The sequence below is a fragment of the Ciconia boyciana genome, chromosome 12, assembly GCF_034638445.1.
Source record: "Ciconia boyciana chromosome 12, ASM3463844v1, whole genome shotgun sequence".
NCBI classification, from domain to species: Eukaryota; Metazoa; Chordata; class Aves; order Ciconiiformes; family Ciconiidae; genus Ciconia; species Ciconia boyciana.
Genome location: NC_132945.1, coordinates 9,240,758 through 9,268,096, shown reverse-complemented (window position 1 = coordinate 9,268,096; position 27,339 = coordinate 9,240,758). Strand labels below are relative to the sequence as shown.

The window sequence follows — 27,339 nt, the reverse complement described above, 5'->3', positions numbered from 1 at the left end:
GGGAGGCGCGCGGCGGCGCGCGTGCGCAGGAGGCCGCGAGGGCCCGGCGTGCTCCCGCCGCGCCGCCTCGCGCACCAATCGGGCACCGCCCCGCAGCGTCGCGGCGTCGCGGCCCGAGCGCGCCGTGCGTGCGTCCGTGCGTGCGTCCGTGCGTGCGTGCGTCCGTGCGTGCGTGCGTGCTTGCGCTCGGCGGCGGCGGCGGCGGCGGCGCAGCGTCCCCTGCCCCGAATGAAAGGGACGGTCCCGGCGAGCGAGCGGCCGTGAGCGACCGGCGGTGACGGGGGGGTGGGGGTGTGCCCGTGCCCGAGCTGTTCCTCTCCCCGGCGCCCCACCCGCCACACGGGTGAGTGACTGAGTGACCGACCGAGTGCCCAACCGCCTCGTTGCCCGCCCAACCGCCTCTTTGCCGCGCTCCCGGGGTAGGCACGGCGCTCCCGGCCCGCCCGCCCGCAGCCCCTGGCCCGGGGAGCCCGCCCTGCCCTCCCGCCGCCTCGCCGCCGGCCACCGCCGGCCGCTGGGCCTCAGCGAGCCGCCCGCCCCCGGGAGTGTCCCGGCACCCAGCGCTACCTCTTCAGGGGGCGCCCCCCGGTGCCGTTACCCGCCCCCCCTTCCCCGAGCCGAGCCGACGGCAGCCGCTCGCTCCGCCCGCCTCGGCCCGCTCCCTCCTTCCCTGGAGGATCCGCCCCCCCTTGTCTGCGAGTCCCGTTTCCCCCAAAATTTGGTGAGGAGCGGGGGGGGATCGTCCTCTCCGGGAGCCCCGCGTCCCACCGAGCCCCCCTCGGTAGGCCCTCCGCCGGGGGCGGGGGGGGGGTTGGGCCCCGCCGGTGCTTGTGGCCGGGCCCCGGCGGGGGAAATCGCGGCAGTCCCTCCCCAGAGCCGTGCCGTGCCTCACCGATCCCCCCTAGGGAGGCGAGCGGCGGCGGTGCCGTTATCGGCTCATGTCCCGCTCCCCGTGGGAGTATGTAAACTTTCCTGAAGATCGGTCTGTGCTGTCTGCCAGATCTTCCTTACCGCAGGCTTTTTTTGTGTAATTTTTAGTTACCTGCTCTATCTTCTTGTTTAGACTTTCCAGGGTTGGGCCTTCAACCAACTCCCCCGCCCCCCCCCCCCCCCTTTGCTACCCTTTGGTTTCTTTTTTTAAGAAAGTTGCATGGATAAGTTCCTGCCCTACTTTTTACAGTGACTGTAGGATGCTGTGTGAACGTTAACTCTTACATAAAGATTTCCATGGGACTTGTGACTTTGGTTTTTCAACTACAAAAACCTACAGCATACCTCCTTTCTTCACCTCCCCTTCTCCAAAATAATGCCCCCAATAATGGGTGATTGACCCTAGAACGCAGAAAGCACTTGAAAGTTTCTTGAACAGAGAATCTGGTCTCTCTAGTGAGCATCTTGAAAAATTCAATGCAAATATTTTCTGTAGCTTTTCCTGAGAGTTCAAACCACTTCAGCACGTTTAATGAAATTTTATAAAGCTTGTATACTTCTCTTGTAGGTTTTCCTTGGGTATCTGAAATTTTATTCACAGACAAATATAAATCCTAATTTTTAAAAATAAAATTTTGTAATCATACAGGCCACACAGCAAAACAAACTTTACATGAGAAAGGATAGCATATAGGTCACTGTCCTTTGTTGGAAATACAAGTGGGGCCTTAACTCCTGTAAACAGGCAGTAGCTCTTGAAACATATTTGGGCAATAAATAGAAATTAGAATCCAGGTTACTTTCCGTCCTTCGGTGCTGAACAATGTCTCGTACACTGAGAGCGTCCTTCTTTGCCTGAGAGTCATTGAACTTGCATTCCCCTTTTACGTTCGAAAATCTGTCATCTAGAACTCAGTAAAACAGTATGCAAGCCATATGAGTTTTGTAAAACATGCTGCTTTAAAGATAAAATAAAAGTGCTCTTAGGGGAAGCACCATGTTGAATACCTTAGTGGATGTTAAGAAACATGAATGCAAATGAAGCCAAATTTTTGAGTGAAGAATCACTGAATGAGTTTCTTCTTTTGTGATTTTAGGGCAGATGTAACTTTTCATTTTTTTAGACCAAGCCTGTGGAAAACATATCTATGTGTAATAATCTGTGTTTTGTAGTACATGTATTCCATTTTGGTAGAAATAGTGCATAATCTCCTAGTCATTGATTCCACAGTACATTGCTTTTTGTGGTCCAATCTGTAAGGCTTCTCTGACAAAGCTGACGAGCAAGATTTCTGTCAACAGTATATTTAAATGCTATTTTTAAGTCTTATTCATTTGTTAGCTTTTTAAACATGGAAAACAGAAATATTGAGCAATTATTTTTCTTGTTCCAATGAAATGTAGCCTGATACTTGGCAAACTGGATTAGTTGCTTTTGGGTGATTTAACTCAAGAGATGAAAACAGAATTTTGAGCGTTTGTGTTCAGAATTCTGGGTCTGTGGCATAGCTGCATACCTTGTTTTATCTTTTTCAGAAAATGGGTATTTTTAAATGGACAGGGTAGGAAGTGCATTTTGGCACAAAGAAAAGTGATCCCAGGGTAGTGTTTTCTCACATTTATGAGAAAGCAAACATAATTTAGGGGGAGGTCTGCAAGTGAAATGCTTCTGAAATATTTCTCATGCTCAGTTTTTTTTCTGCGATCTTTAGAAATGTATAAATAGTGTTAATGCCTGTTAATACAGAAAACACAAACGCAAAGAATGCAGGATTGGAAATAAAACTTTTAGATATCCTTGTAAAATGCATTCATCTGATGGTGAAAAGAACGTGAGTTTCCTTTCTGGTGTACCTTGATGCTTTTTGGTCTGTTTGCGTTTCGAATAATTTTTCAAGTGTTAAATTATTTATAATTTAATAAGTATTCCAAAACATAGTATTTGCTAATTTAATTTTTTTTGTTATAACATCAACACCAATGCATCATCAAGTAAATATTGGCATTATTTTTAACTTCACTGTGAGCCTTAAAATTATGCAAAAGTACTTCAAGAAGTTAGGTTATATCAGGTTCTAGTATTGCTGTAAAGCCATGCCTTCTTGTGTCTGTTAGTGCACTGGAAGGCATAAAGCTGAGAGAAGGTTCTTTATAATCTTGTTTCTTGGAAAGTTACTATTCTTATAAATTAAAGATGATGAGAGCCACTTAATAAATTTTTATGTGTTCTAGAAATTATTTGCATTTTCTAAAATATGAATTTGCTTGTTAAATTGAAGGATAGGTATTTTTTATAGTAGTAGTTCTTATTCCTGTAAGTCAGTAGAACCTGCACATGTGTTCAAGGAAATCCCTGATCTTCCTTTTAAGAACTACTATCATTGCTGTCAATATAGTGATAATATAATCTGAATATAAAATGAAACAGGTCGACCTAAATGAATGTGTGTGTGTATATCAAATTATTTATACCAAAGCAGAACTTCGTGCATTTTAAATTATTTTGTTAATATATTTCTAACCCATCACTGTGTGATTTATGTTGAGCTATTGAATGTGACCTGAGAACAAGAAATCTTTGTGATATTGTTTCCTACTTGTCTTTTGTAGGTCTTTTTCCTGCTTCCAGATTTTTTTTTTTAAGTTTAAAAAAATTTTCAAAAAAAACCCCACATTTGAAAATCCGTGTATGTTTCCTTCAGAAACCATTTCTTCTTTCTACTCAGAAGGGATTACAGAATGGTCTTGTTTTGTTTTTTCTTTAGAAGAATACAGTATAGTAATTCTTTTGTGTTTAACACTTAAGAACTCTCTATTGCCACTGCAAAAGGGTGTGACTAGTTTATCCAGATTGGCACATTTTTTGTGCAAATCAGCAAGATCTGAAATCTATGCATTCTTCTTATGAGTATGCGTCACCGGCTGGTAAACTGCTTTCCAGTTATAAAAGAAAGCAAATGAAGCTGTTGATAAAGCAAAGGCAATAGATACAGGACAGACACCTTTTGATGCAGGAGTTTTATAGTAAACATTGCAAGACAAACAGTTAAAACTCAGTCGGTGAAAATCTGTTGAAACAGAAGAGTGAGGATCTAAAAGGATTGTCTTGTAGTAGTAGTATATGCCGACAGAAAGTTAATGACATTCCTCTGCTTTCGATTAGAAAAATAATGAGTGATACTAGTATTACGAGAGCCTGACAGCATTGGGAAGCAGCCAGGTTTGCCTATGCAAATTTCAAAATACAGTCGTGCATTTTTGTGCAGATCGCCATTGTAGGACAGTCCAGATGTATTGCAACTCTGCTATTCTAATTATGGCTGGATTTTATATTTTTTTCCAACAGAAATATCAAACTATATGGTGGCTTTTCTTATTTAGATGAATGTAATGTAGACAAAGGCTGAGGAGGATGCTTTTATGGCAGTTGTGGCCAATTCTGCCAGTAAGGCTCAAACCTCCAAAGTAAAAAGCTGTAAGCAAGTCTATCTGAAGAGGATGATATTTTCTTCCTTGAGAGATGTAAAAACAAATGAACACAAACTGCATGATACTGGGCCAAGAAGCATGTACACTTGTTAGGCATTTTCACTTTTGAACTCGCAGTGTCTGCCTGATTAGGGGATTGGGACCTCAATGTTGTATTTTAAAATGTGTTGCTGGTAACACATAAAAAGTTTGTGATTCGCGTTGAGTTTAGCTTTAAGTTACTTTTCTTCGATGAGAATAGAATCTCTCACGCGCTTACTGAAAACGAGTATCGTACTGCTAAATTAACTGTGGGTCTTGAAAAGGTTTCCATTGCAGCGGGTTAGGGAAGATCCTTCTAAAATTTTGTTCCTAATTCTGTTTGACTAGCCACAGTGTATCTGTGAAATACCTAAAATGGTAACGTTTTATCTTCTCATCTCTACCCTCATCTAAGGGTAGTTACTCATCTGCCGTGCTAGTTCGTGAGCTTTTACACTCACAACCTGTTCTGGATACTATGCTGGGCTCTTGGGTTTTTCTTTGCTTCTGTTTTTGAAGTTCAGTAGCATGAATTTTATTGCATGCACAGGTAGTACATTTTCTTTGTACAAAAGCCTTTGGTGTAATAAATAACTATAAGAATGGGATGGAAGAGTTGCAGTAACTTTTTCCATTAATGATTGCTGTACTTGTTGTATTTTCCATTTATTTCTTCTTTTCCCTGTAAGTTTTATATTAGTATCAAAAGTTTTCTATTAATGTTCAGACTTTTTTGCCTAAAGAACTAATTCTGCATGCTGATACAATTTCATAAAAAGCTGGCAAAATACTGCCTCTGTTGGGTGCATGTTTATTTGGATATATTGTAGTAGTGTAAAGAAAAGGGTAAAAAGGGACAGATCATTTTCAAGCAACCAATATTATATTTATAAAACTGTAAGTTAAATTGCCTTTTGATGATGTTAACATGCTGATTGCACCTTTTTTTTCTGTAGCATTGAGAGGATTGAAGTGGCATTCTAAGGTCATTTAAAATCATGACAAGTTCCGTTGGACAGAAAAAAGTCTCTTCAAGACAAAGGAAGTGTGGTTTTTGTAGATCTAATAAAGATAATGAATGTGGACAATTATTGATGTCAGAAAACCAGAAGGTGGCAGCACATCACAAATGTATGGTAAGTAACCCACAGGAAAAAGGAAAGGAATGTAGTGAGCTAGTAAAAGCCTACAAACAAATGAAAAATTCAACCAGCTGTGGCAATGGCACAAATGATTAATCACTGTAATTTGAAATGTTGGTGGGTTTCATATATATGAATGTTCTATATCACTTATACCCTTAAAACTTAAAAAATAAGTTTTGTTTTTATAATTTTAGCTGTTCTCATCTGCACTGGTATCTTCACACACTGATAATGAGAGTCTTGGTGGATTCTCTATTGAAGATATTCAGAAAGAAATAAAGAGAGGCACTAAACTGGTAAGTCTCTATTTTTGGCTCTTGAAAATGGAAGACAATATTTTCTTACCTTCTATAAAGTTTACCATGAAGTTATTCAGTGTATCATATAAATGCCTTTTTTTTTAAAGCGCTACCTTTGTGTGAGCTCTGAGGTAATGGACAACTTATAGAAGAAGATGTTGAAGTAAAATTGGTCTCAGATTTACAAAAAGAAAACCTCAGTGGATATGATTATACTTATATTGAAATGAAATCTAAATGTCAGTTAACCAGCCCTTGAAGTGTCTTTAGGAAAGGATAAAAAGTAGTTTGTTTATTTCAGTCAAGTTCTGCTGTCATGGAAACATGTTGTTTTAAGAATTGTAGCTTAAACATGGAATTATTAAAAAATAAATCCAGAATTATTACTTTTACAGTCACTTTTTTCCTCACTGGCAAATGTAGATGGTTGTAGCAGATATGCATTTTTTCCAAGCAAATTTGAAAACCGTTTGCCCGTTTTTCTTTTTGATGTGCCGCATGTAAACAATAGCATTTCCTAAATTTATGTTTCTAATCCAGTAATTTCTATTTAATATTTTCTGTTAGATTTCAGAAAGAAACCCACATTCTAGGGACCTGGTGAGGGTACTATTGTGCCTTTACCAGTATGTGGTTTTGCTGCCAAAATCTGGTTTTAACTACCAAAGGTACTTTTATTGCTTCCTATTATATTGACTTAATAGATGAGTCTGTGAATATAGATGTCTTATGAGCTATGTGGGTACAATAATGATTACAGCTCTACCAAATTCATGAGAATTGAGCAGCAATGGCTTTTTTTTAATTCCCAAGAAGCTAATTCATTATTTTTAATTTTTTTTTTATTTAGAACTAGTTGTTTTCCATTTGGGGAAATGAGTGAGGCTTTTAAAAAATATTTTTAACAAATGATCAATTCACTCCTCACATTAAAAATTTTCAGCTTAGTTATTTAAAGCACTCTTGTTTACCAGTTCTTGGACTACTAAGAGTAGTCCGAAGTATTATTGTAGAACTGCAACTATATAATAATAGTCTAATATTTCATCCAGTGTTTCGTTTGAATCTTACCCAACGCAGGGAACTTTATTTGCTCTAATTAGCTGAAGCATAAATAAATAACTATTCACAAGTCATTCATCTTATGATTAGGAATTTCCAGAGAACATGGTAGTAAATGGAACTAATGAAACTTTTTGATTCTTGGGTCTCAAATGTTTTTGAAGGTTATTTCTTTTTATGTCATTGGTCGTTTCTGTCTTTCTGCTTCTGAATCTCTTTATGTTCCTTCACTGATGCAACAGCTGGATATATTCTTGGAGCTCACTAGCTGTACGTATCAGGCACTTTGTTCAGCTTTTTGCAGAAAACCTGGGTCTGGTTAACCTAGTAGATTCACAGTCCTGAGATGTTTCCTATTTGGAGAGAATTTGCAAGATAATTTTAGATCTTAACTTAGGTGCCTTATCCCTGTCTGTAGCTGTCAGAAAACTACAGCTCTGAATCACTCCCTGGAGGAATCTGTCTTTCTCCACTGACTTGTATAGGAAGCTTGAAGCTAAATGTTTATAGTTGGCCCAAATACCCCCTCTAAGGTCTGCTTTCTGTTCTGGCCTGTTCTTTTATGTGGGAATGCATTGAGCAAAAATATCTCAGCGTGGTGCACTGAGTTAAGTAATTATATTGATAGCTTGGACTAAATTTGTCTGCTGACAGATTTTACGTAGTTGCCCTCCTTCAGGAGGTGCTGCTGCTGACCAGGTATGCACTGAAAATTGAGGCCTGTTCATTACTGAAGTGATAATGACTGACATGTAGAGCCTTTCTGATGGTAATGTATTTCTGTCTGAGAAAAGTTTGTAGGTTCAGACCTTAACAGGCCAGTCATAAAAACTTGTGAAGTCTAAACATTTGGGAGTACAAGGCACTGATATCATTATTATTTCTGTTAGCTGTGCATGGGAGGATTTTTTTTAAAGAGCTTACCTATTTTGCAGCTTGGCAAACTTCACATGTACCTGATATAACTTGGGAATTAACTAATCTGTTGACAGTGACCGTTTGGACAGCAGGACTTGTACCAATGGAATAAATATTTTATTAATGTCAGGAAACATAGACCAATAAATCAGTATAAAAATTCCTGTGGTCTGTTTTGTTCATACGGATACATCATGATGTTCATAAAAAGAGTTTTCTTTTGGCCATTTCTGGCTTTAAAAATCCTCAAGTACTGACTAAAATTAATTGGATCGATATAATTTCAACCTAGGCTTTTATAAGGAGCCATTATTATATATTAAACCATAACGTATAAAAAATTTATGAGATAAAATAGCCATACAAATTAGATAACAACTAGGGAACGGTATATAACTATACCATTTCAGAACTTGCAGAGGAGTAAATGGAGATGATCCAAGGCTTTGACATTTTTATTGTTCAGTTAACTTTGTTAAAATTGAAAAACAGGATGGTGATACGTAACTTTGGTGATATATTTATTTGGTATATTTGAGACTAACAAGAACTTGACTGAGCTAGTGCGGTGGGCAGAAAGTGTATTCCACAAAGATATATGTAAGGAGTATCCTACGTTGCATGCTTATGGTTATGGATTTGGAATTAATCTTTCGGGGGCGTACGCAATGTGCAGGATACAAACAAAAAGCTCCGGTTGTCTTGTGAGGGGAGTTTAATGGGAAGTTCTGAGATTTTGGGGCAATATTATATATTGGGCAATATTTGGGTCAATAGAAAATAATATAGAGAAAAATATTGTTATTATATCAATGACTTCCTTTCCCAACACGGTATGAGAAGGGCAGTGAACAATTTAGAAGCATGATAGTTGGTGTCTCCTAAGCAATGATGAGTCTAATACGAGAAGAATTAATTATTGGGAAGGAAGAGTAAAGCAACAGGCTCCCATTTAACCTTTTCTGCAATATAAGTATAAAGAGCAAAATTTAGTATAATTGATATAAATTAATTGTATTTAACAAATACTTCACTAAATTCAGTGTTTTGGAAATGACAAGGAAATAACTGTATAGAAAAAAGAGGTAAAGTTAGCTACTGAGGCTAAGGTAAATTTGCAGATCATCAGTATTTCTGACTCTGCAAGATTCAGTGCCAAATGAGTGTCTATTTTTTTTTCTCCTACCTTCATAATGTAATTCAGAATTAAACAGGTACAATTTATGATTTTAACTTTTCTGAAATGTTTAGTATAAACAGACTATCCTTGGGAGTGGGATATTTAGGTGAATAGCTGTGTCGCTTTCATCAAACATATGATATTCCACAAAAGTAAATTACTTATTTTCTTAATTGAATTGATAATCAATGTATGATGGTTATTGTATTGTTGCATAATCGCAACGAATTTCTCCTTGGTTTTAAAATAAATTATGAAAACTACCTGAGAGCAGGAAGAGTAAATGCCAAGTGCATAACTCAATTTATTTTGTCACCAGGAGTGGCAACTATATTATTTTTAAACTCAGAAATACTAAGCCAACAGTAACGTGGATTGTGCTTTCTTTTTCTTTACAGATGTGCTCTTTATGCCATTGTCCTGGAGCAACCATTGGCTGTGATGTGAAAACATGTCACAAGACATATCACTACTACTGTGCTTTGCATGATAAAGCTCAGATAAGAGAGAAACCCTCACAAGGCATTTACATGTAACTATTATTTATTTGCTGTGTTTATTTTTGTATTTATATTTCATGTTCTTTTTTAAAAAAAACAACAACAAAGCAAAACAAAAAAACACTTTTGGAATCTAAACAAAACTGTTGCAAAAAAATTCTAATTATGATTGTGGCATTCAAAATAGTGATGTGCTAGAAAAGCATATTTTCACTGCAAGATTTGTATATCAGTGAGTCTTACAAGTGGGAGAAAAATGTACTGGCATTTAAATTTAAAAGATGAGTAAATAATCTGTGAATCGTGACTGACTTGACAGTTTTCAACTACTTTGTTTATAGGATTTTATGTCGAAAACACAAGAAAACTACGCATAACTCTGAAGGTAAAATTATTCAATATAAATTTTTCCCATTGTAGAAAGATACTTTGGTTAAATTTAATTTTTTTTGGAGAATATAAATGTTTTCAGTAAAAATTAGAACTACTTTTTTTTTGAGAAACAATGAGTTTGGAAGCCCATCTGATTTCTGTATTTTCTCTAAAAATTATTGGTTGAGGTGGAGAAAAACCCAAAACATAAATTTTAGGATGTTCGAAAGATTTGATGTTCTGTCAAAACAAAGTTTGGGTAGAAGTAATGCATTCCCTTCCAGGAAGAAGCTGCCTTATATTTGTAGTTAAATACTCACAATATGAACATCTAAAATATTTTCTCAGGTAATAGCTGATTTTTGGTACTGCTAATGTTCCTAAAAATTCACTATATTTTTGGAACTATTAAATAGAGTTTAACTCTTCAAATAAGAAGGACCCAATAGTAAATGAAAAGGTTTGTGATCAGGTCACTTATATCTATATTTCTGAGTAATTTTGATTTAAAAAGCTGTATTGGATACATTCATAAAAGCTGTGCATCTTTGCAGAGGAGTGAAATGCGCGAGGGGTGATATGCCACAAATGTAGACAAATCGTGTGGTCTGTTGAAATTCCAAACTAGTTGTGCTATTGTGTGTTTATGCAGGTATTTTTCCTTTTTCCTACTGTATCTGAATTTGGGTAAGCGAAGAGTTGTTAGTTTACTTTTTGCATTACTTTCAACTGAAATGTCATCAGATTTAACTAATGAGGGGTACGTGACTTTTTATTTAGTGAAGATCAAATTTAATAAATTACTTCAGTCTCTTTCTGCCAAATGTATTTTTAAAGTAATACATTACTTTTTATGCTGCGGGTAGTAGATATATTAATGGTAAGATATGGATGTTACTTCAATGTTCAGAAAGATACTGAAGGCAGTAGAAAATCCCAAATGAAAACTGATTGATTTTTTGGTTTTAGTCTATTTAAATAATTATTGTCATGTGCTTTGTATAAAACAGTCTTTGATTTTGCTATTACTAGGTTTAAACAAGAAAAGCAGTATACATGTTATATTAATTCTCCAAAGAGACAAGGCCACGTTATCTTGTAGTTTGGCACTTTGTTTCTTTGTTTTGGGGGTTGTTTTGCTGGTTAGCAGAAACAGAGTATGAAAGACATTTGAGTCCAGAGAGAGATTAATCTCTTTAATTGATATTTAAACGTAATCTTTCATACTTATTCACAAATGGCTCAGTGTTTGACATCTATTGAAAAATGCCTCCAATTCTGCATGGAGCCCACTGCCAATGGACGACTTTTTCTGCTTGGAATTCCTCACAGGATCTGAACTTGTGCTTTTCTTTAAAAGTTTTCAGAAACCATTATCTCTAATTCTACGATGTCATTCTCTAACAGCAAAGGCTTTTAAATTTTGTATGGATATATTTGTCTAAGAAGACATGGGAGAAATTACTACAGAGGCATAGTGGCTTTTTTCTTAAATGTTGATGATGGCAGTTTATTGAAACATTAAACTAGACTCATCCAAAGAGACTCTTAGATTGAGGGTATGAGAAGGAGGAATAAACAACATCATTCAGTAAAACTGAGGCCAGAGAACCCAATAGTATCTCATTTAACATTTAACTTTGCACTCATTTTTTTGTTTAAAATATTCAGTTGTTATGCTTTACACTTTTAGAAATATGTGTAGCTATACTTCACATTTTTGGTTTCTGTTTTTCATTTAATATTTGACTGAAATTTTACCCAGTGCTCTTTCCCAAAGAATATGTTCTCTTTTTAGTCCATACAGTTTAGGGAACCATACCCATAGAATATTATTACTTACACTTACGGATGTGATAATGCCAGAAGTTGGGGCTCTTTTGTGATAGACCTCCTTTAAACCAAAGAAAGTAAAAATACATACTGCATCTGTCTTATGGAAATGACCTATAGCGTTGTATAGCAATGGTATTTTGGTACATTGAAAACTAATTACCTTTAGAAGACAGAAATGTACAGGGTGGTTTTCAGAGTTTAAGAAGGGACTTCGGAGGGTTTGTTTCTTAATATTTAAACGCTGAAGTTTGCTCAGTGAAATGGTAACTGGAAGATGTTGGATGGTGAGATTAAGCTTAGTATATGTATTTTGTTGCTTTATTTCTTGAGGAAAATGTGAATATCAAAGCGGAATTTAAATATGAAAGAATGGTAGTGTGTGAAACCAGAAAAGACTTGCAGAGAAGAGTGAATAGACTAGGTAGGGATACTAGATGCTAACATAGTGGCTTTTTTTTTGGTCTTGTTTTTGTTTAATTTTCGTGAATCTTTGCTCTCAGCACTGTTTTCATAACAGAATAGTTAAACCTCATCTGTGGTTACGTCGCTCGATGTAGGTGCACAGAGGCACTGGAATTATCAGTCCTTTTTAATGGAAACTTACTGCTCCTGCTCTGGGATGTTGGGGTTTGGTTTTTTTCTTGGTCGGTGTAGAACATCTGGGTTTTTTATCCTTTGTTCTCTGTATCCAGATTTAATTGTTGCAGTCCAAATATTTTTATTACGTCACTTCTGTTAGTGGATGTTGGAAGAGTTTTTAGGAGTGTTTGGTTTGGTGCAGTCCAGAACAGTTTATTTTCTGTAGGCAGTACTGCTGCATAATGGTGAGATTTTTTCCTTCTGTTCCCTAGAAAATAGATGCTTTTGGGGGCATGCTTGTTCAAGTCTGAGATCTGGCTAATGTACCTTTTGTTAGAAGTTCTAGTTTAAAAGAATATGTTAACCATTTAATAACAGTTAAAGAAAGAAAATCTATTGAGGCTGCATTGAAATGTGGTTGAAGGACCTATTTTGGAATTAAAGTTACCCAGTTAAAACCTAATAAAAAGGACCTCTTAGATGTTATTTATTGCTTTCATGAAGTTCAAGTGGAGTGAGAATTCATCAGACTAAGTATCTCCCTACTCATCAAGACAAAATTAATGAGCGATGGGAGTTCATTTTCCTTTAATTGACAGGAGTTGCTGAACTATCTTCTGTTTTCTTTCAATATAAAAATATGAAACATGGCAGCAAAGTATTGTGCTCTTAAATTCATTATCTGTTTTGGCAGATTGCTGGGTTTGTCTAATTTATCTGTATGGCCTAGCCTTCAGGTGACATAAAATAGGAGAATTGTATTTCTCCTGTATTTCCTTTGTGTATATATATTTCAGAGTGATTCTTCTGTGCTGTGTTCCCACTAATTGGAAAAAGGACAGTAAAAGTGAGGTACTCTCGCACTTTGTACTAGACTTTGGCTGTGGGGTCAACAGATTTGAAGACACCTGCTCAGAGGAGCAGACCAAGTTACTGAAAGCTTCATGTCCAGATTTTTGTCGTGCTGGTTACAAATCTAACAAAATAATCTGACCTGAACTTCAAGTAATAGCTTAATTCATAATTTAGGCAAGCCGTCTTAAGTTTTCAGTACCTAATAGGTTATAGGCATTGGTGCCAGTGCTTTCAAACTATCACAGCTAACTATTAGTTGAATTACTGTTCAGTTTGATACAATTGCATTTATTCTTTTTGAAGAATAGAGTATTGTTGAACCAAGGTTTTGGATCTGTTTGTTGGAGCTTATTCCAATGTACTGGAAATAATTGTTGAAAAATTTAAAATCTGGTATCTTTCAGTTCCCTGCAGGTGGGGCTGCCCTGGCCCCTGTGTTGAATTTAAAAGAAATTCAGCTGATCAGGAATAGTTTAATATAAACTAAGACAAGAATGTAATTTAATTCTTCTGTTACGTAGTAGTAAAACAAAGAATAATGAAGACAGCCATGTGACTATCTACTGTTAGTGTTTGAAACAGATGCTTGGGAACTGTGGGGTCAGAAAATAAAGTGTCCGTAATTCCTATTGTAGCTGTACTCAAAGCCTCAGGGAATTATGCTTCCACAATGGAAATATGGACATTCCCTGTCTCAGCATGCTTTTCATCTTATTCTAAAGACCAAACATGAAATCTGTGCTTCTCATACTGCTCAGTAAGTTGAGTCAGGGTAATATTTCTCTGTGAGACCTATTTAGAGATGCTGCAATCTATATCAAACCGAGTACTTTTTCGAAGCACTGTGTAAGCCAGAGGCTGGCAGGAAAAACATCCAAAACTTTTTGGCGTTCTAGTTAGGTAACATCCTGATTCATCTTTGGATTCTTTAATCCGTGTTTGTTCGTAGTTGCATTTTCTGTAACCCTGTTCACAGCATAAGCTTGCCTAACATTGTATGCATTAATGCAGTCAGGTATAAAAGTTTCCGTAACTTTGCAGTTCGGTGTTGTTTCCGTTCTGCTGGTGGATGGTTACAAATTCTTCCTAGGCTCTGCTAACTCAGCCTTCTTGTCTGTCTTATGGAGAATGCTGCTCTGAATGTGGCGTCAAATGTACAGGTAGTGTTACGACAAAAACGGTTGGTCCAGGCATTAAGTTTGCAATCTCCTATGCAGTCCATTATAGACTAATGAGGTATTCTGCAGAAGCATCACAGTGGTGTTTTCTTATGGAAAAACTCACAGCTAATGGAAAAGGAAAGAAGGTAGAAGTAGTGTGGTGAATGGTTTGTCCTATCTGAGGAGCTGTCCTGTGTTGTTTACATTATAATTCTCCTTCCTATCTAGGCAAGACGTTATACAAATAGAAACTTGGTCAGCTAACTCATACTTAAAAGGTTTATCACACCAGTTGTCATAAGCTTTCTGATTATGCAGATAAGCCAAGTGTATTGTCTGTCTTTGGTCTTTGCTGACGATTGTTTGCTTGAAAAAGCATTCAGATTGGCTATGGAGGACTATTTTATTCATTTTCTATGTTAAATGTATTTAATTAAAGAAATAATCTCAAGTATATCATAACATAGATACTATTCAGTCAAAAAAGCTTTGGGACAAGAGTCATCAGTTCCTTGACGTATCTGGTACTTTTGAAAGACATATTAGTAACGGGACCTAAGGGGTAATTTAATTTTTTTCCTCTCCACTCTTACTTTCTCCAGTTTATATATGTTTCATGTAACTTAGTCCTTTTCCATTTAAAAAAAAAACAACTTAAGAATTATATTCAGTGTTTCGATTGTTAATTTCACATCATTTGCTGATAAAAGCTACTATTATTTATGATCGGATTACCTGATTCCCTATTTGCTTGCAAGGATTTTTATGCAAATCTCTGTTCTTATTAATGCTTATAGATGCATTCACATTTTTATTATTGACTACTGGGACAATAAGGTTTTCAGGGGTTTTAGACATTTCTTTTCAATTTAAAATAATTATGTTGCCACGTATGGTTCATTGGGTCTCAGCCATATTTTAAGGACATCTTACTTGAATATGCTAAAGTACTTTTTCTTTCTCAGTTATATTCCGTTTCTCTTCTAAAAATCTAGTAAGGTTGATTTTGTTCTTTGTAATTTTTAGAGTCTCTTTTTTATCCCAAATGCACTGTAAAACTTTAAATAAATAAGTGTGATTTCAGATTTACATGACAATATGTCTAAGCCACTTCCACATTCTCCATTTTGGCTTCTTTTTATGTACAGTCCTACTTGCAAATATATTTTGCCAGTCAGTTTTGTTTATTATCTTCCTCATACAGACTTAGCCCCCTTTGCTTCTGGCTCACTTAGTCCATTGTTTAAGGTAATGTAGGAGGTGGATGCAGAGAGCAGTATTAGCCTTTATTATACATCCTCTTTTTATTTGTTCTTTCACAACCTTTAAATCACTTAATTCTTTTATTACTTTGCTTTAACCTAGCTTTTGGAAAAGGGTGATTCCATGTATATTTCAAGCTGATGCAATACAGAATAGATCAGTGATATCTCAACCTCTTCTCTGCCAAGCCTCATTTTAAACAGCAAAACATCTTGATCCTTTTTCCTTCTAGTCATGATCAAAGGAGAATTTTTAGATTTCTCTCTGAAGCTGAGTCTCCCTGTTTACAGTTTATGTAATACAGCATTTTGCTCGTCTTCTTTTTGTGGTACTTTGTACTGCTCATGGATTTCTAAAATGCAAATTTGGGGCTTGTTGTTGCTCATCTTTCCACTCATCTGAATTTACAATATCATGTTCTTAGGTGCTTCTGAAAATGTAGAATGTTTCCTCTTGATTTCTACCCCCACCCCTCCTCCTCAGACCGTATTGCGTATTAAGCTTGTTTTTTCAGATACAGCATTTAGGGACTTCTGAATAAAGCTCATAAGATACCTCCTTTGAAGACTTTAGATTAATTTATGTTGAGAATATTGTGATGATTTTAAATATCAATGCAGTAATGGGATATGGGATGGGGGGCAGTTGAAGAATATCTAGGGAATCTCAGGGGATTCAGAGTATGGGTGATATCCATGATAAAACGTCATCTGGTCAGGGAGGAGTTGAACAACTTTTTGTGTTTTCCTTAGTTCAAGCTGACATGAGAAGTTGGAAACACCCAACCATCAGATGCCAGGGAAACAGGGTAAGCTGGCAGTGGGCTTGAGGGGAGGGGTAGGGCACAAACCAAATTGTATATTGAACAGTAAAGACCATCCAAGGCAGGTGTATTTTAAAGCTGGTTACAATCTCTTTCTTCCTGTACTGTTAACGCTAGTTCACAGTGCTGTTAAAAATGAGAGAAACTTTAATGTTTTGCGGTATCGGTCTTGCAGATAGATGTGGTAGAGCAGATCCTCACATCTCGGTGGTAGGTCCATGTCAGTTGTAGTAGGAGGCCTAAATCTGCAAGGAATTTTATTTTAATGAAGGGGTCATGTAGCATCTAGATTTCAATGAACTCTGAACTTTTTTGGAAGTACTAGTTTGGAGCACAGAAAAGCAGTTCTCCTTTGAGGAAAGCTGTGCAATCTTGATTTTTTTTATCTTACACTGAAACCATCTTTTAAAAATATAGCATTTTTACTTTTCAAATCTTAAATATTCTAATAATTGTAGACTACAAAATAGCACTTAAGAACTTATTCTATAAGGAGGCTGTGACATTTCTTATAAAAAGTTGGCTTTCATAATGTGTGCTTGGTTTTTAGCAATTATGATTCACTTCCAGTTGGGAAAGTGTGACTGTAGAGAGTTCAGGATATGCTTCAATGTTATTTAGAAAATAAGTGTGGACTAAGAGGTGGAAAGCATTATGGTTGACAGAATTGATAAGGAGCTTTGGAAAAAATAAGGAATGTTGGTGAATGGACTACATTTTGCTTCATCAAACACAGTAGGGAAATCCATGGAATGATTTCGGAAGGAATATTTTTAACTTCTTACTGATGTTATTTAAAGGGTCATGAATTCAATAGTCACATTTTTGTAAGACTTTTTTTTTCCTAGAATAACCATCTATGATTTCTGTAAATGTAAAACTAGAGACAAAGATTCACAAATTTCTTTTAATACATTGGTGGAGAGTTCATATGATGAGGGACAAGATAAAAGAGAATTATTTTCTTTGAAAGAGGTTTTCAGGTTGTAATAAAGTTTGCTATATGCAGTCTGAGAGGTACGATATCTAAATTGCATAATCTTGCTTGGGGAATTTAGCAAGTAATGATAAATGAAAAATAATGTTAGATAGTAAATTCTGAGAAGAAAATATGAAATATGTTGTTTCATTAGATAATCCATGTCATCACATACCTTATTTTATTTTTTCAGAGTGAAATAAATGGTGCTTTTGTCATCTAATTAGAAATTAATAGTATCTATATTAAAGCATAGGAATGTTGTGGTAGATAGACTAATGTATTTTAGTAGCAACCTGGGAGTATCTGTATATAGCTGAATAATCTGTCAATTTAAGCCAAAATAATGTGCAGATTTGTATTAATTTATTCTCAATTTTTTGCCTTTTTCTAACCATACAACAGAGTAAAGCTTTGGGGGAATTATATTTCATTATAACCTGTTGTGATGCATTTGGATTAGTTTTCTGTCCTTCGTTAATAAATGTGCAAGAAGCTGTAGCTTTCTCAGGGATTAGTGACAGATATGATAGACTAAGCTTAATGGGATACACTTGTACGCAAGGCCTTGGGCCAGTAGCTCAGTTATCTTCTACTCCAAGCTGATGGCTGTGGAATATGCTCAAGTCTTTGACTTCAAACTTTTGTGCAGTTGAGTCGCTGTTAATCATGAGATAGAAATGTGATCTCATTCTTACGTGATAGTAGATAAGAAAGACGAGTTCGGGCGAAGCAGCATTTAGTCTCAAAATAAGATGTCCTGTCCGGATACTGAGACCACAACATAATGGCAATAAGTGCCATAGCAATGCTTTAATAATAATAATAATAAAAACAGTTAAGTGGCCCATTAATGTATGAAGTAGATGTTCCGAATCTTCTGATTAGGACTTCCTTCCGTTTGGGGACTCATACTGATGTTTGTGGTTTGGATTTTGAGAAGCAAGTTCTTTAGCGGTGTGTGTGCATGTTTCCTTAAAACAAGTCTGCTGAAATATCTTTGCAGTTTGAGCAGGGGTGGGTGTTACATGTTAAAAGGAAAAAGAAAGATGGTCCTGCAAGCAGCTGATGATCAGGAAAGTTGTTAGCAACTGAATAGAGCTGGTTATTCAATATCAGGTATAACTTAACTAGATCATATTGGAAGCAATCTTAAGAAGTTTCCAGAATTGATCTGTATTACCTGTAGAGCTTTGAGTAATCAAAAGGACAGTCTGCTAGAATACTGGACTACGGTTCTGTGTAGCATTCAGCAGTTGAGCTGACATTTTCAAAGGAACTTGTCAGACCTCTTTGGTATGTCTGTATTAAAAATATATGTTCTTATATTCTTAATGGTCTATAAATACTTTATCTGGGATATTGTCAGTGTGGATGATTTTCTGTAACCTGGCGGCTGCTTTTAGCTGTAGATGTAAAAATATACTGTAACTAAAATGAAATTTTAGATTTGTTTCATGGAGGCAAAATACATTTCAGTTTTAAAACTTGATGTTAATGTTATAGCCAAAATGGGTGAATTTTTTTCTTAAGTCAAAAGCCATTAATTAATAAAGCAAGGAGAGAGGTGTTATTTAGAAACACTGGCATAATATCAAGGGCAATTTACGTTGAAGTTATGCATCTTAAAAAAAATAAAAGCTTATTTCATTATTGAAAACACTTTCTGGTTTCAGTGTAGTTTAAAAGAGTCTTATTTTCAGTGGAGGTGAATATAGGTATCTGAGGACACGTTTTGGGTCTGAAAGTAGAAGTTGTAAGAAATGCTAAACCTTCTTCATATGTTATAAAGATGCAAAGCTGTGTGATATGTATAATGAAGTAAATAATGTTTTCAGGATCCGCAGTTGCATGTTTGTAATAAATGGGAAAAAGTTGCTATTTTTATTTCTGACCAAAATACAGAAAACACAGGTTATGTTTTTTTCTTGTCTGGTTTTTTTTGTTGTTGCTTGGTTTGTTTTGCATAAAATTTTTGTGAATGTTATTTGATTATGTTTTCTAACTTCTAAAGCAGATTTAGAAGAAAGTATCAATGAACACGAGTTGGAGCCTTCACCTCCCAAAGGAAAAAGGAGGGGTCGTAAGGGAAAGCCAAGAAAAACAAATTTAAAAGGGCAATCAGAAGACACTAGATCTACGTCCTCTCATGGCACAGACGAAATAGAAAGCAGTTCCTATGTAAGCAGTAAATATGCTAAACTTCTTAGAAGACAGAATTGCATATTTCTTCTCTGCAAATATAATTTTTATTAAAATTTGCATTTGTCTGAGCCTCCAGCTGGTGGCCACAGGCTTTTAAAATTACAACCGTATTTGTAACCCAGCAGTATATTTTAGTAAAATGTTTTTCTTTCAGAGAGACAGGTCTCCCCACAGAAGCAGCCCCAGTGATACAAAACCTAAATGTGGATTCTGTCATGCAGGTGAAGAAGAAAATGAAGCTAGAGGAAAGCTTCATATATTTAATGCCAAAAAGGCTGCAGCGCACTATAAGTGCATGGTGAGTAACAGTATTGTTATTAACCAGTCTATTATGTGAATTTTGTCTGAATTGCTATTTTAGATTTTAATACAGTACCCTCACATGTAATTATGCATGAGTATTGTCTGTGTGCTGATGATCTCTTTAGGCGCTGAAGTGTTGCGAAGTGAGCAATTCATTTATTTTCACTGTGGGCAATATGGATAAAAGTTGGCTACGTGCTAAGAGATGGAATTAGCTCAGGGAGACTTTAGCTTATTAAAAATGCTCCCTTAGCATCGAAATGCATACACAATATTTAAAAAGGAAAACAGAAAACAGTTTTAACTAAAAGAATCCACTCCAAAAATAAAATACCTTTACTCCACAGGCATTCAGACAAAATCCGGGACGAATCCATGAACTTCATTAATTTTCTGACCAGTGGATTCAGGCTGTGTGACTCGAGTAGAGTGGGACATGGAAGTTCTAGAAAACCCTTGCCTTTAGATGATCACACTTATAGAACTGTCAGCCTGAAAATAATCTGCTAATTTCAATGAACATGAGCAGATAGTGCTATCTTTCATATAACTCATCCTATGAATGAGGTAGGGTTTTGAGTAACAAATCTCAGTGGTTCCTGTTCTACCTCAAAATGGGTAAATAGTCCAGGCAATCTGTGGAGTATTAATTGTCTTCCTGTACCTAGCCTCACTAAACAGAGACCTGGTGTGTGCCAGCAGGCTTGAGTCTTATTCTTCACTACTTTGTGTACCTGAGCTTCAGTTTTAAGACAGTTTAAGCTGAATATACCAGGATGATGATAGTAGGGATGGTACTTATGTGCTCCATTGTCATCCCTCAGAGCTTTTCAGGTATGTTGACATCAGCTGTGCCATGAAGCTGAATTATGTATCTGTCACAGGGAAGGAAATTGGATATTCCTAAAAAGTTCAGTGGTGTAATTTATAATATTGCCCATTTATTACTTTGTGTTTTCATCGTGTCATTATTTCTTGTCTACTCCTTTGTCTTTTAAAATACATTTCTCCAAGGCAACAAATGTAATTAAAGCAGTCAGTTGGGTATCAGAAGGAATACTCATCATACTAATTACTCAGCATGGGTTTTTTTCCTAGTTTGTTGGTAAAGCACATGCTGTCTGAGATCACAGACGGGGATGTTCAATACTCAGTTATTCCTGCACAGAAAAAAATTTCTGATCATGTTGGTGACCTGAAATGATTTTGACTTGCTTGTTTTACAGTTGTTCTCTTCTGGCACTGTCCAGCTAACAACAACTTCAAGGGCAGAGTTTGGTGATTTTGATATCAAAACTGTACTTCAAGAAATCAAGAGAGGAAAAAGAATGGTATGTATCTGCAGATTGTGATGAATATGTTACTGATTCTGCTATAGCTCTACCTCCTTCCTTTTGTGAAACAATCTTTTCCATCTGTTTCTAAACACAAAATTTAAATGTATTGTTACTTTTGGGACAGGTAGCCAGACAGGAATCACCTTAAAAATCAGTGGTGTTTGGGCATGTGGTATTTAGTGTTCTTTAAGACAAAGTACATAGTAAATAATTATTAGCCTTTCTGTAACTATAAGAGAGTAACAGCTTTGGATCCTGTGTTACTAAAAGCACACTGTGTAAAACTACAAATAAACTTAAGATAATATGTTCTTGCAGTGACATGCTTCCAGCTGTTTTCATGTTTTAATATGAAAACGTATTAAGGCCTTAGAGATGGGGATGTTAGTGAAATGTCACATTGTATTTTATTAAAATTCAGGATGTTTTTAAAGTGGTAAGAAATTTATAGCGGGGAAAAAAGAAAACAAACAGCTCCTAACAATATTGTACCTTGAAAAAAAAAATTTAAGATTCTTCATATATTAACATACTAACTTCAGTGGCAATAAAATGATCTTGGAAGTGCAATAATCTGTGCAATCATGTAGCAATTTTCAATGCAATAGACAGGTAAAACCTAGTGTTCGTATTTTAATAGGTTAGTATTATATAGTTTCTGTTTTACAATATCTTTGATTAACTTTTCATTGGAAGGATGATCTGCCAGAAAAATTACTCTGTTCCAAAATGGTAGCCATAAATATGAGGAACACTAAACTGAATACTAAGAGGCAAGAGACTGAAAGGCTGAACAGTGCCATTCTCTTCTTTCCCCTGCACAGAAATGCACACTTTGCAGCCAGCCTGGTGCTACTATTGGGTGTGAAATTAAAGCCTGCATAAAAACATACCATTACCACTGTGGAGTAGAAGACAAAGCTAAATACATTGAGAATATGTCGCGAGGAATTTATAAGTAAGGACCTCTGTCATTCTTGAATCTATAATGAAAGTGAAGATATTTCATGGTACTTTTTCTGCCTAACTTGGCTAGTCAAGTATGTTATTAAAAAAGAGAATATTATTTCATTTTAAATGATATTTTAAAGTAATTGTTGACTTAGCAGAATGACTGAAATATTTTGCAAACTTAACATTTCTGTAGTAGTGTTGCAATATGAGAAATGAGAAAATTAATTGACGTGTATTATATTTCCCTATTCGATTAATCTGTGATTTACATTGAGGAAACCCTGGATAATTTATGTCATGATTCCTTCATATTGATATGTTTTGTAGCTTATTTTCGGATTTTTGGACCCAGTAACTTTCCATACTTTTACTTGCTGAACTGCTGGCGTTAGTGACTTGGCTGCAGTTGAGTTGCCAGTGTGGTTGTGCCCACAAGAGGGCATTCTCTGAGCAGAGTAGCAGCAGTTCTTGAAAACTAGAATTGATCAAAGTTTTGTTGGCTAGTCTTCAACCTTGTTTTCTTTCTCAGTTTAACTGATGCTTGACAGAAAACCACGAATGAGTTAAAAGAGTTAGCAATTGACTTGTAGCACATCTCAAAACTAATTGAGAGGAAAGTCTGGTTTTGATAGATACTTCCAGTAAAAGTCCTCACTGTTTCTTTTATTGTGCTAGACTCTATTGTAAAAACCATAGTGGAAATGATGAAAGAGATGAAGAGGATGAAGAAAGAGAAAGCAAAAGCCGTGGCAAATCAGGCACTGACCATAATGACATTCCTCAGCAGCAGCTCAATGGAAACTAGGTATGGAAGTTACTCCTGACAGATCTGTTACCGAGACTGAAACGCAATATACATTTAACGTAGTTTATTGCAGTGAAGTATTTAAATCTAGTGTATGCAGATAAGTACTTTTTATTGGCATACTGTAGAAAAATGGGGAGGATTTGTTGTTTTTTAAATCCAGCTGACTTTGTAACAGTATAAGAAGGGAGGCTCTCATTTCTATCGCTAAATATAGATGTAATGTCAGAGCTGCTAAATGCTTTTCTGTATGATTTTAAATTTACTATTGTTTTCATCATTTTTTAAACAGGTTCAAGGGACAGAGTTATAGAACTGGGAATGGCTAAGACATCATAACTACTAATTCTTTTAAATTGTTTTCTAAAATCAGAAAAGGGTTAGTAACTTTTTACTACCCAACTCTGTTAGAAATTTCATTGAACTGCCTGAAACGTTCATGTGTGTGAGCCTTCAGTAAGTGGCAGAGTTTTACATGTCAATATTATGTAGTTTGTAGTCTGCAGTGTCTGGAAAAAATGAAACACTATATAAATGATATGTAATATGTACAGTGTCAAAAGTTAAGGCAGACATTGAAATGAAGTAAGATCTATATTTCTGGACTGAATAAAAACCTTAAGATTTGGAATGTGTAAGTTGTTTAGTGGATTCATGCAATGAGGGAAGGTCTTAGCTAGTTTAATTAACAACATGGACAAGTTTGTGGTGGCAGCAAGCTGGTACTTTGTGAATTTTGCATTTTCTTCATACACAAGTTACGGAGGCTATACATGGGAAAGCCGCTCTCTGTTTTTGCTCGCAAAGCACACAGTAGAAAAGGACTCAGTGTACACCGAAGCACGCTTGAACATTTCAGGTTGTTCCTGTTGTGATTGCTCATTCCGCCGAGCATTGTTTGCGGGAGATTTACTTGAGCAGCTGTTGGTTCTGAGCTGTGAGCTTTAGAACTCATGCCAAAGGGCTGTAGTTCGTTCTTTCCCCAACCACCCACCTCTTTCTATGTCCCTGATTTACAAAGAACGCTTCACTAAGTGTGATTAAAACCTTATTATACAAATGTTTGGACTCTGCAGCCCAATCTCTTTTACTTCAGAGAGTTACAACTCTTAACTCACTATGGAATTTAGCCACCATATCTGACGTCCATACCTCAAGTGTTCTGTGTTGTGTGGAACACTTCATGTTTTGTCCAGAATATGCATAAAGGTCCCATATTCTGTAAGAAGAATGAGGAAACAACCTTTTTTGCTAGATTGGTATTTATTTTTTAATCTTATGACCACTATATGAGAAACTTTGCTTATCATCCTTATTGTTTTAGTGATTATTTTTTCTCTTTCTGTCAAGTCAACAATCACGTCATGGAATTCTACTTACTAGAGTTTGATGTTCCTTTAGGGAATAATCAGATCTAGGCTATACCAAACCTAACAGATCAGTCCTCTGACTGCTTTCAAAACACCTTGTCATTTCTAATGGCTACTAGCTTCTTCAATTGGTCTGTTAAAGCACATTCTCAGACTTACTTAAATAAAACCAAAAAGCTGAATCTAGTCCACATGTTTGTCTGTTGCTATCGCATCACCTTATTGTTTGTTTAGGGTTTTGACTTGTTTCACTCTGAACTCCCAACAAAACTTCTGGATTTGAAGGAAGGAAACAAGCAAAATACACTGATTTGACTATAAACTGCTACAGTTCTTCTGTGATTGGTATTGCAAAAATGGTTCATTTGTAACATGAGTTTCTGTAGCATTTTTTACTTGTATTTTTAAAAGATTTAACGTGTGTCATTTGTCTTCTTATGCATTCCCTTAATGTCTTGAGGGACTCAATTACTGTATATTGGAGTTTCTAACATTTTACCTGTTAGAATTCAATCAATTCTGTTTGCTTTCCTGGAGAATAATGCCATTTTGGAAAGAAATATTGCTGTGTACAGAAAATATTCAGTTACTGCTCTAAACATGATGCCATTGATCATTTTTATTTTGTATTTGTAACTTTCAAAATTAAAAGCGTGACTTGAATTGCAATGACAGATCGATTATTGAAATTGTCTATCAAGGCGTTTTGTTTCTCCTAGAATATGAACATTTTTCAGCCACTCAGAACAGTTTTAGAATGCAAAATAACATCCTTCAATGTTTAAATTACTTGTAGATTTGTGCCTCAGACATGGCCCTCCCATGGAAAAAAGGCACTTTGTTTGCAGCTACTGTATTTTAACTAAGGTTGCATGGGGTAGATCTGCCAGCATACTGATTGTATTTGAGACTGAGCTCTAATTCATAGTGTGTCAGTTGCTTAGTATAATATTCAGTCCAATAATTCATCTGTTACGAAATAAATTGCCCCATTCCATGCCTCGAAGAACCAGAACAGCACTTTACCTTCAGGTAGCAGAAAAGTAAGTGGCTGGTTTACCTGTTACCTCTTTGTGCTGAGATGGCCTGACTAAACTGTCATAAATTCAGAATTCATGGAAACAAAGTCAAAAGCAAAAATCTTTTCTTAGGAGCCTCAAATTTGTCATAACTGACTTCAACTCATGTATGCTGGGTAAAAGTGCCTTACAATGTAAAAACTGTATTTATATGTTCCCAAGTAGCATCACCTGCTGGGGAGTAATTCTGTCGTGGTGTTAATATTTAGAAGAAATGTACCTCAGCAGTGTATTTACTGTACATCTCTTACGTCCTTAATTGTAGTTTTAAAAAGCATGACAATGTATGATAGTATACAACATTTACATCATTTTTTTAAAGACAAAATACTGCCATTACTGTCTTTTTATGTGTATTTTAGCTTGGAATTTCAGACAGTCTGTCTGAAATTTTTTTCTTTTTTTTTTTTTTTTTCTTTTTGGTAAAGCAATGTAATCTTTGCAAGCATATATTGAAGATTATTCTGGAGCATCTACTGCCTTCCCAGAAATGTTAGAAGTAATGGAAGTGCTCTATAGGTGAAATAGGTATGTTTAAATTAGCTAGTTAAATTAATGCAGTCTTTGTTACTGAGATTTTTTTATTAATAGGCACCTTCTGCTTTCATCTCACAATCAGAGAACTCATGAATTTAACAAAACTTGTCTTATGAAACTGGTTTCACTGTATTTAAAAAAAAAAATAATAATTTTTTTTTTTGGCCTTTGGGCATTTCTTTTGCTCACAAGAGTAGTGTGTGCTGTTTAAGACGCCTGAAACCCTCTGAGAAGGGAGGTTTCTCCCCAACTCACTGTATATGTTAACAGATCTCCCCAACTCACTGTATCTCTATATTAACAGATCTGCGATTGTGCTATACCAAGAAAGGACTGTACCAAGGAAGGACAGGCATCAGAAGGATATTTTTCAAATAACTTGAGGATACAGCTGGTGTAATGCCAGAGGCTCAAGGCATGATCAAACACTATTAGCAGTAAGCTGTGCTATCACTCCATTTCAAGGAAGGGTGAAAGACCGGTTCAGTATCAGCATCAGTGCAGCTAGCTAGGATGAAATAGATTAGGTGATCAAAAGATCAACTCATTCAGCAGGTGTTGATCCACAGGAGGTTCTGTGATAAGGCTCTAGTAGGAGTTACACCTACACTCCACAAAGTCTGATCTTTAGGTAGAGAGCTGTGCTGATCTAGACTGGTATGGTTACACTGAATCTGGCCCTAAAATGCAATATAAAGGAAGAGAGCTTGCTTCTTACTGCTGCCTATATGAAAAATAACTTCATGCTAAACCAGAGTGAAAGATGAAGAGGTGATAATCTATGTGAAATATCAGACTTATCTGGCAGGTGATAATCAGTGCATTCCAAAAATATTAATATGCTGAATCAGATTGACAAGAAAATTAATCCTCATTAGATGAAATTAATCTTAAGAGAACTGAAAGTACATTATAGCAAATAGTAACTCTTCTTCCATGTCACCAGAAACAGATTCCACTGTATTAAGTGATGGAGGTCAAAAAACAGAACACAGCTCTTGATTTATATACTTGTTGAAGCAGTTTCTATATATGCATATGTATGCACATTCACTAGTCAGCAGTGACATCTCAACCCTTAAAGAATCCTGGAGAACTGTTGCTTGTCAAAAAGCACTCAGGTTAGGCTAACATTTGCAGCTTTTGCTCTAGCATACATTTACATTAGGTGTGAAGACAAGGAATGTACGAAAGAGGGTAAATGCATTCCTATCTACAATGTTATGTATATTTTGTTCCTGTTATATTGGCTTTACTTCCAAAGTTGTAGTTTGCAGTATTAGTTTCTTTTTATTGGTATCCTTGCATATATATATTCAATAAATGAGTTATGAATTT

The 27,339-nt window shown here is 36.3% G+C and overlaps 1 protein-coding gene across 4 annotated transcripts; it reads left to right on the top strand.

Moving 5' to 3' along the window:
• On the top strand, positions 1–27,339 carry PHF6 (PHD finger protein 6). Of its 4 annotated transcripts, none has more exons than XM_072877030.1 (11): positions 1–343; positions 5,397–5,576; positions 5,780–5,881; positions 9,443–9,576; positions 9,886–9,929; positions 19,426–19,592; positions 19,771–19,914; positions 21,146–21,250; positions 22,081–22,214; positions 22,886–23,015; positions 24,620–27,339. In XM_072877030.1, exons 2-10 carry the CDS (start codon positions 5,439–5,441, stop codon positions 23,013–23,015), a joined length of 1,098 nt encoding a protein of 365 aa, XP_072733131.1. In that variant the 5' UTR covers positions 1–343; positions 5,397–5,438; the 3' UTR covers positions 24,620–27,339. The 4 variants fall into 4 exon arrangements, with proteins under 4 accessions (XP_072733131.1, XP_072733132.1, XP_072733134.1 ...); XM_072877031.1 differs by having other exon boundaries at positions 26,306–27,334; XM_072877033.1 differs by having other exon boundaries at positions 2–343; positions 19,429–19,592; positions 23,308–27,338.